This window comes from Amblyomma americanum, chromosome 9, assembly GCF_052857255.1.
Source record: "Amblyomma americanum isolate KBUSLIRL-KWMA chromosome 9, ASM5285725v1, whole genome shotgun sequence".
In the NCBI taxonomy this organism is placed as follows: Eukaryota; Metazoa; Arthropoda; class Arachnida; order Ixodida; family Ixodidae; genus Amblyomma; species Amblyomma americanum.
Genome location: NC_135505.1, coordinates 147,084,836 through 147,094,830, shown reverse-complemented (window position 1 = coordinate 147,094,830; position 9,995 = coordinate 147,084,836). Strand labels below are relative to the sequence as shown.

The 9,995-nt window shown below is 50.9% G+C and overlaps 1 protein-coding gene across 1 annotated transcript; it reads right to left on the bottom strand.

The window, feature by feature from the left end:
• Positions 1-1,607: 1,607 nt before the first annotated feature.
• LOC144104795 (integrator complex subunit 8-like) lies at positions 1,608-5,227 on the bottom strand. Its single transcript, XM_077637981.1, has one exon. It carries the CDS (start codon positions 4,959-4,961, stop codon positions 1,995-1,997), a length of 2,967 nt encoding a protein of 988 aa, XP_077494107.1. The 5' UTR covers positions 4,962-5,227; the 3' UTR covers positions 1,608-1,994.
• Between the last annotated feature and the right edge of the window lie 4,768 nt (positions 5,228-9,995).

Sequence of the window (9,995 nt, the reverse complement as noted above, 5' to 3'; positions counted from 1 at the left end):
TTGTCTCAAGGCTTTCGGTTTCCAGTATACAGAGCACCATAGGTATTAATTCACAATAAACAGCCCAATTTCTCACTTCTTCACAAGTGAACAGCTGCAAGGTGGAGACCAAACCATGCTAAGCCCCCAGTAAGATTTCCTGCAGAAAAAAGTACTTGCTGCGGGTTGGTTAAGTATAGCGTAAGCAGCCCAAGGATTCAGTTCTCGAAGCACTAGCATGTGGAAGTATTACGTTACTACTTACTGCAGGCCTGTGGAATGGTTCAGTAGATTTGTGTGCTTGTGGTGGAGCTGCTTGACGCACTGTTTTGGCCATGTGTGTACTAAAATCAAGAGGGTGCCACACTGCAGGCTGTTGGCAGCCTGGTAAAGTGGGGTTTGACGTGTCCTGCAGGAGGCTGGTTTCAGAGACGACACGAAACATTTGCAACCATGGCACTATTTGCAACATTGCACCATGGCCACTAGCATTAGCATACAATTGTCTCCCTTCAAAAAAAATGAAAATTGGTCTTTGGGGAAAAGAAATGGCGCAGTATCTGTCTCACATCTTGGGGAGCAGCGCCATAAGGGAAGGGATAGAGGAGGAAGTGATAGAAGAAAGGCAGAAAGAGGTGCCGTGTCTCCGGAGTAATTTCAACCACCTGGAGATCTTTAAACCTGCACTGACATCGCAGTTTCGCAGTGGGCGACTCCTCACTTGCTTCTACACAGGACGGTGTGGTTGTACCACAATGCAAGTGCCTGCCAATCCCATAAATTAAACCCCGTGTCTGCCTAAATGCTGCTTTTTGTGTAAACTGCAGATTACTGAGAAAGCCCGATGGCAAAAAGTTAGTAGCTTCCACTCGTCTGCAGACAAGCCGTAGCATGCCTAACGATTGGTCGCAAGCTGCTCAGAGGACAAGTTGCAATGCAAGACTGCAACTTAGGGAGAATAATTTTTGCGAGGTGCTGGTAACGCCTATGAGTATACAAGAACTTTCCAATTCAAAGATTTCAATTTCAGCTGTATGGAAGGAACCTGCAGCTCCACGGTTTTTGCTGGTCCCGTGAGTGCCCTTAAAAGTTGGGCCAACTGGGCTGAAAGTGGAGTGATTGCCTTAACTTCCTCCAAATGCTTATAGCGCACATACATGGTCAGTAAGAGCAGTTGGTTTCTTTACAAAGTGTAGGGACGGCCATTAAATTGATGCATACGAAATGTGCAGCAACAAAGTTCATCAGACTGAAATCACTTGTGTAGTACCGGTAGTGCCTTAGGTTAAGAGAGTGGATTCTAAGTTAAGGGAAGCATAGCAGGGGCCGACAGAAAGTCGGATGGGTGGGCGATGTTGGGAAGTTGGTGGAGATAAGGTGGCTGCAGCTTGACACAGGACAGAGTTCATTGGAGAAATATGAGGCCTTTGTCCTGCAATGGACGCATTTAGGTTGATGACGACGACAGTCACTTATTCCCATGAATATTTTGCTACTTTCACTCGTGGTTGCTCAATGAACTGTGCAGTCAACACTTGCAGAAAACTAAACGCAGCTACCAGGACATTTGGCTTGACTTGGCTGTTTTCACAGCTTGTGCTGAAGTGAGCATATGTATGGACACAGTGAACGACGTACAAGCAGACATTTTAATGCCTTGTGTCTTAAGGCACAATGAAAACATTCGTACAAGAAATATTCTTGAAGATAAATGCAAAATTTCCTTGGAACAACTGTACCATACAGCCTAAAATAATACTGCTTCATTTTGCTATAAACAACTCTTATATCACAGTTTTTACTGCATGCCTGATGCATTATCACAGGGCAAAGGCAATGAGCATGTTTATGAGCTCAAAGAATCGCTGGAATTTGAAGCGCATGCATGGACTTTTGCACACAACTTTCACCCGCTTATGTCTAAGCATTTCAAATAAGGCCCGGTTCGGCTAACTAGTTCAAACATGGCAGTATCAATGCAGAATGCTAATCATATTCTGGACTGTCGGTGCAACTCAGAGGTACTGTCGGGCCATGACCCGCAAAAAGCGCCCCCGGCGCACGTTGGCCGCTTCTCGCTGGATTTCCTCATTGTTGCTGGCATTGAGCTCCAGCAGGCCCATGCAGCGCAGGGCCTTCTGGCGTGACTCCAGCTCTCCACGACGCGTGTGCAGGTGCACCAGGAACTCGAGCAGCGTTACGTCGAACACGTGCTCGTACAGTGAGTCGCAACTGTCCTGGCATTGGCGCTCGTTCAAGGCTTTGAACGCTGCACTGTAGTCCGGCTTCTCCATCAGCTGACAGAACAGGGCGGCCTGCGTGTGGCATTGCAGCTTGCTGCAGCAGAGAGACATCTTCTTGTACATGAGGTCGTCCACGAGGGACGCCGGGGCCGGCTGTGTGAAGTAGTCTGTGGTCATGAGCAGCACGGTCAGGTAGTGCTTGAGTGCTGCCGAGTGGTGGCCCTGTGAGTAGCTAAAGTCTGCTAGGACCTTGACCCATCCCGCATGGGAGCTGTTGGTAGTCAGGCAGTGCTGCAGTGTGGCATGGAATACATCTGTCACAGCTGACTTAGAGTAGTTTGAGGGGTTGGCAATTGCTGTTGGCCACAGCTGCGGGTACTCTGGGCACACTTCAGATCCACTGTCATCCCTCAGGATATTGTACATCTTGGCAAGACACGACAGCAGTAGAGTCAGGGCCAAGTTGTCCTTCATCTGCTGCAGGAAAGAATGAAAGGTGTGCCTGCTAAGGCTGGGCACAGAGGGGGGATCCCGCTGGCCGCCATCTCTCGGACTTCCCTTGGCAGGCCTTCTGTTCTGCTGGCCTCCCGATGCCACCAGCATCGAGAGCATGGGATCCCACAGCTGCTGGGCGATAGAACGGGTCATCTTGTTTGTGCAGACATCCTTACAGACTGCTGCCAGTGCTTTGGACAACTCAAATACACCGACTGACGCTTGCTGCGGTTTCCCAACTTCGGAGAAGGCATCCCATTCAGCCAAATTTAGAAGCAGTGTGCAGCAGAGCTCGGCCATTTCTTGGCAGGGCCGATAATCTTTGTCAGCACCAGCATAGTATGCAAGCAGGGAGGTGCGTGCCAGCTGAATGATGTCAGCCGGCCGGCGTTGGGCATTGGCTGGCAGCGGCAACATATCGGCTGCCTGCAGGGCCTCCGTGTAGTGCATCTCGGCCACCAACAGGGCTGCCAGGCGGCGCCACTGGGGCAGACTGAGTTCTGCCTCCACCGCATGGAACAGCTGCAGTGCAGGCGCATACAGCTTGAGTGAACGCAGCTCGAGGGCTTTGGCCACAAGGACAAACATGCGGTCTTGCCACTGCTTTGGAAGGCCTCGATGAAACTCCCGAAGGCTGCTGGTCAGCTGCCAGTGTGAGTTCAGGGATGCCACCCGGATTGATGGTGATAGCTCCTGGAGCACCTTCACAAGCGACAGAATCTCCTCCGGGTCATGCGAGGCCACAAGTGCTTGCTCCATCCTTCCTCTTTTAGTGGCAGCATTATCAGCGAAGGAGACACTCTCCAGAGGAATTTTGGGTGGAACTTCTGCTGGTGGCGTCACCTCTTCCGACGAGAAGTACTTGTGTAACACACCTGAACAAGAGAGTGCCTTGGCAAAATCCGTGGAGACATTGCACATATACCCAACAAAATTCTTCATGAAGCCCATTTCTTTTGCACTCAGCGTTGGGAAAACAGCATTCAGTGCTTCATTAAGAAAGATGATGCAACCTTTGTTGAGAGAAGCAAAGTTCAGCTGTGCCCCACATACAAACAGCTCCCCACTGATTACACGGCGCACGGCATTGCACAGCAGCACGTGCGCAGCGACGTCTGTACCAGCAACATGCTGGAGTACGTAGAGCTCGGCCGTCTCTCTTTCCCACAGGGGGATCTCCCGCTTGATGTTGTCCTCGAGCAGTACGGCCACTGTTGCCTTGCAGTTTCCGTGCAAGGTAGCCTTGAGCTTATCCAGCAAGGAGACGCTCTTTTTGGTGGCGGCTGGCCGACATGCCACACAGAAGCCCTTCAGCCGCTCCAAGTCGAGATGGCAGATCGTTTTCTTCGATACCTTGGGGTAAAGTGACAGAGCAGTTTCAAAGAGCTCCGCAGCTCGCCTGTAGTTCTCCTTGTAGAAAAGAAATGCCCCAAGCTCGTACGACACCTGACAGCAGACATCGTCTGCAGAGGCCATTACGCCCTTCTCCCATTCGTGTTTCGGCTCCTCGAGCTCTGCTTTGACGACAGAGAAGCTCTGCAGTGTGGGAATCCGCACGCTCAACTGGCCCGCTGTTCGCCGGGACAGCAATTTCTCCAAGAACGCCACAGCTTGCTCCGTTTCTTCAGCGCACTTTTTTATGATCGCATCAGCCATTTCTGGCGTCACCACTGTCGGGTCTACCTGTCCAGGAAGCTGAACAGCAACTCCTTTGGAGCTTTTGACCGGCACCGACGACCGCACCAGAGTATTCACCACCCAGCGGGACTTCATCATGCATGCAAAGGCTGCGTCTGGGTTGCTCAGCCTTTGTTCTTCATTCAGCTCACAGCAACCAGCTGCTTTCTCAAGCTCTGCAAACAATGTTTGCTGCATTGTCAGCGGCAGTTTTTTCTCGAGAAGGTCCATGTCCCAGCCAAGAAAAGCCGCAGCTTTCAGAGCCAACTGCTTCAGCGGTTGCGTCTTTCGGTTGCCCGGGTCTTCCTCGGGAGCGGCGTCTCCCGGTTCATTTGGTGCGCCGTCAAAGTTGGCCGTACCCGGGAGGCTGTTTCCTGGAGGTTCGGGGCCTCCGTTTGGTCCTTGCTGCGGTGGCTCTGTAGCATTTGCCAAAAACTGAATGACAAGCTCGAACGCGCCGGGTTGTGGATTTTCGAGAGAGAGGTGTTTCTCAAGCAAAGTGTCGTCCAGCAAGAAGTCTAACCACGAAATAACGCGGCAGGGCAACGGTTCTTCACGCGTTTCCATTGTACAAAAGAAGCTATCAACAATTATTTACAAGTCTCCAGAATACTTCGTTCGTGGTCGCCTAAACGCTAGAGACGCTAGCACATCCTAACACCACCACGCCGAGCACGCTGCAACGCCGATGCTGATGATGTTGATGCTGTTGGAGTCATTTTCCTTTGCGTCGACGGGTCACAGAGATCAAAGCATACTGGTATAGTATTGGATCAGCCCATTAAAAAGAAAATTGATGTAACGAAAGAAAAGGGTATAGGCCCTGTGGCTGACAGTCATTCCAGCATTCCGCCGATGCCAGCCGAATTGGGTGCGAAGTTACCGGAAGTTGGGTGGCTCGCCCCGGAAGTCGGGCGTCTGCTGTGCTGCTCAGCGCAAAAAGCGACAAACAGCCGCGTCTCTCGCCCTTTAGTTTGTAGTTTTTTGCGTTGTTCCCGTGTAATATTTGCTGTTATTTCAAATGAATAATAAAACTGGAAGCCAGAAATGTGAGCATCGTTTGCAGAACCCTTCAGAGAAGCAGGAAAAGAGCTATGCAGGTTTCACCAGAGTAATAACGCGTGTTCCGTATTTATTTATCCGGGTTGTAAGAAATTCTCCTGCGCAAAATACTGGCCTATTTGTGCTCAACCAGCCACCACGAGGTAGATTATGACAGTCTGCGTTTTTCGATAAATAATTAAACACCGTAACTTGCCTGGATTGTCCGGAATCGGCGAAAAACTACTGTCGGCTACCCGCAGCGGTGGCTCAGTGGTTAGGGCGCTCTGCTACTGATCCGGAGTACCCGGGTTGGAACCCGACCGCGGCGGCCGCGTTTCGATGGAGTCGAAACGCAAAGGCGCCCGTGTGCTGTGCGATGTCAGTGCACGTTAAGGATCCCCAGGTGGCCAAAATTATTCCGGATCCCTCCACAACGGCGTACCTTTCTTCCTTTCTTCTCTCAGCCTTCCTTTATCCCTTCCCTTACGGCGCGGTTTAGGTGTCCGCCGATATGTGAGACAGATACTGTGCCATTTCCTTTCCCCAACAACCAATTCTAAGTACTGTCGACTGCGGCAAAATTTCCGTCGCAGCGAGCGGAGCAGCCACGGGAGCAACCAATTTGAGAGGCTCCGCCATCTGGGCAACTGTGAGACTAAGCCCCGTTTCATTCATTTCTTTATTGAAAAGGATGGCCTCAGACCTAATGGGGAAGAAGGAGGTTTAAAGTTTCTAAAAGAGTGCAGTGAACTAGAATTCTAGTAGAATACAGTATTCTAGTTCACTATATTAAAGAGCACTTCGTTTGCTGCGGGAATACCGGGAGGCGAGGTTTTGTGCTTGGCTTGGCTAGTGCTAGGCCGAAAACGTGGATTAATTGTACCTCGAAATGGGTGGTCGCGCCGCCATACTCTCCTCTGTGCTCGAGTTTTTCACTTCAATAGATTTAACGCGGGTGAAAGTTCGATGTTAGGCTGGTGTGGGAACTTTCGCAGCATTTCTTCGCGGTTTGCCTCGAGAAGATTCGTATTTTTACGGCTGAATCCACATTTTATGCCGAACAATAGCCACAAGCCAAGTAAGAATCTTCGTCTTTCCGGAAAACCTGTGTCTCTCCGGTGGATGAAGTGTAACGTCGCCAGCTTTCCCTCTAGATATACAAGTTATACTAAGAAACTGTGGTTTAGCGAAGTCCAGCAGGGCACTGGGCTCGCGCTTGGCGTCGCCACTGGGGGCCGGACTCCATGCAGTCTTCGTATGTCTAAATGTAGAGGGCGCGAGGCTCGCCATGCCGGAGCGGGTCGAGATGTGGTGTTGCAGCGAGCCACGGGTAAAATGATAGGTGTAACGTTACCGGAAGCGGGCAGAGTGGGTGAGGGAACAAACGCGGGTTTTTGGCATCCTAGTCGAAATCAGGAAGAAATTGGCATGGGCGGGGCATGTACTGCGAAGGCGAGATAACCGCCGGTTTTTAAGGGTAACGGAGTGGATTCCAAGTGAAGGCAAGCGTAGCAGTAGGCGGCAGAAGGTTAGGTGGGCGGATGAGGTTAAGAAGTTTGCAGGCATACGATAGGCGCAGCAGGCACAGGACAGAGTTAATTGGAGGGACATGGGATACAGGACAGAGTTAATTGGAGGGACATGGGATAGGCCTTTGCCCTGGAGTGGGTGTAGTCAGGCTGATGGTGGTGGTGATGCAGTCAGCAGGACAATTGGGGCAGCTGCACCCGCTCGCGCCTTGCGGGCGAGGACCTGGGCCAGGCGAGAGAGGCCAGAAGGGTTATGGAAGGGGTAATGTCGGGGTGAGGGTCCTGCAACAAACCCCTCCATTCATGTTTAATGCAGGTGATGACGGAGTCAGGTGTAACGACGGGAACTGGATACCGGGATATACATGGGACATTTTCTTCGACGAAGTTCACGCGGCAGAAAATGTCGCGGCGGCGCTCTGTCGCGTATATCTCGACGCGAAAGCAGATGCGATCAACAAGTGGCAAATACTACCGAGCGAGTACGTTCTTGAGGGCAGCGACGCTGACCCCCCTGTTAAAATCACGAAAGTGTTGATATCGACAACACTCTCCTGATTTCAGCACGCGTGCATAGTTCTCGATCGCCTGCTCAGCCCCGAATACCAGCGGCGCGATTTTCTGCGACACCTTTCGCTTCAGGGAGGAAACAGGCATTTCGACAGAAGATTAGGCCGTGCGCTTCAAAAAGGCGACATTTCATGCTTGATGAAGCCTTTATTTTCACGATAGTATAACGTCCGTGCCAAAATCACTGCGTAGAATCGTTTACTATCGCGGCCATGTTGGCGGCGTCAGCCACCGCTTCCGGTTTCATCAGACGCCGCGCGCCGTCGGGCGAAAATCGCCGGCTTGCTGTATTCCGCCCGGTGGTCCGAAGATTCTAGGCCGCAGAGCTCGCCGGAGTGATGTGGGGTATACGGTATCAAGTGGAGTATGAAAATTCAAGCCCCTCCGCAGCGCAATGAATAAATGCGCGTTCGGGAAGCGCGCCGTCACGGAAACGAAGGACGGTTTGAAATGCTAATGAAAGATGCGCGCACTGAAAAACTGCTCTGTGGACGGAACGAACGACGGTTTGAAAAACTCGTGAATGAGGGGAGGCGCCGTTGTGCTGTTCCTGCGCGTTGAAGCGCTTCGCAGTAGAAACCAGTTGTTCTGTAATGCTATTTCAGCTAATCCGCGTCGACGCTGTGTGGCGACACCACACAACATCGGTCTTCCGTGCCCTCAGTTCGTCTCTCGCACAGGCTACGTGCCGACACTTCTTTCATGCGTTTCTTAACGCGAGCAACACACCTGGGTTCACGTGTGGTTGTAGGGCATTCGATCCGGTCATGCCCAGTAAGTGTTGCGCGCCCAATTGCGATGGTGGTTATTCGTCGGACCGTTAAGCACGCGTGTTCCGATTCCCTCGGGACCAGGAAGTCCATTCCTTCGAAGTATTCCAGGGTGAGTATCCTGACGCGCTTGCTTCTTGCTTTAAATGAGCAACATACAAAAGGATAATTATGATATACTTTGCCTGACGTCTAAGTTGCATGGGAGTAAAGATAAATAACTAGGAAAAATTAGGCGGCACTTTGGGGATCTATAAAATGCGATGAGGCGAAAGCCTTTGGCGCGGTGTTGCTGCCCCTGTCGCTGCTTGTGTGCTGGTACTAGTCAAAGACTACGCGGTTGTAAACTGCAGTCCAGGTGCATCGTCTGCTGGCGCCTTACGCATGCGCAATGCATTCGACGTGCCCCGGGTTTCCAGTCACGGCATACTACACCTAAGTAATTAACTATCACAAATTACTATTTGTCTAATTAACTAATCAGTGAATAAGTAAACTAATTGATAATATAAATCAAGTGACTAAAACTGATTACTAAGTAAGTAACTAATGACCTAAAACTATTAGTAAATAAGTGACTAATTATTAATCAACCGATTGATTAGTTATCAATTAACTGTCTCTATATATAATAGTCAGTGATGATTTTGAGGTACGGTATGCTACGCCATTGATGACGTCATCATTTTGACAGCTATAGTGTGAAGTACAGAAAGGCGACCGGACACGCTGGCGAGTCATGAGCCTGTAATGACTTTCGCCTTAATACCAGTGGAAAATACCCGCGCGCTCGGTGAGTGTCCGAAAAATACTTCGCGGCAGAAGGAGTGCAAGAACTGCTCGTGAATTGATGTTGCGCGAACACGAATTCAGATATATCCTCACGTTCTTTCAGCACTTTTATCCTAGCGTTCTTCAAGCGCCCATTGCAGTCAGAGTCACGCGTAGTCGAAAACCATTTGGCGCCAGGTCTGTGCTATACGTGCTACATCGTGCGTAAAATGAATGGTGAGTCGACGCAAAATACAGCGCATCTCATCGTCGCATGCGGACGATGGATGGCGAAATTCACGCAAACTGTAGCTTCAGTATTTCTAGCTGTATTATCGTTGTGCACACTTGTGCAATTTTGTGCCACTGTAAAGCAGTTTGATGACACGGGTGCCGGCGGGCTAGACGCGGTGCTAACGCCGCCGGAACAGTAAACGTGGCGCGAACGCGGCCGCATTGGATGAAGAGGTTTAAGTACACCTCTTTATGACGTCACGGCCGCAGTACTAAGGCCTTGTATCTAGATGGTGTTGGATGAACGCGCTCAGGTCGAGGCTCTGCCGGCGGCCTTCCTCTAGCTCAAGGGACTTTGCCTCTAGCTGCACGCTAGCGACCTCGTGAACAGTCCGGTTCCCAGTCCCGGAGCCCTCCACTACGGCACATCTTTCTCTCTTTTTAACTCCCAACTTCTATCCTTCCCTTACGGCGCGGTTGAGGTATCCACCGAGAAATGATACAGTTAGTGAGTTATTTCATTTCCTCAAAACCGGTTTTCATTCATTTCAGGTCCACCCGTGCAGAGACATTGGTTGCCTCGCTGCTCGCCAGATGGCACAGCCTCTCAGGCCGGCCGCTAGCCACCGGCTCCTCTGCTCGCCTTGACGAAAATTCAGCCGCAATGGACTGAAGTTTTTCGC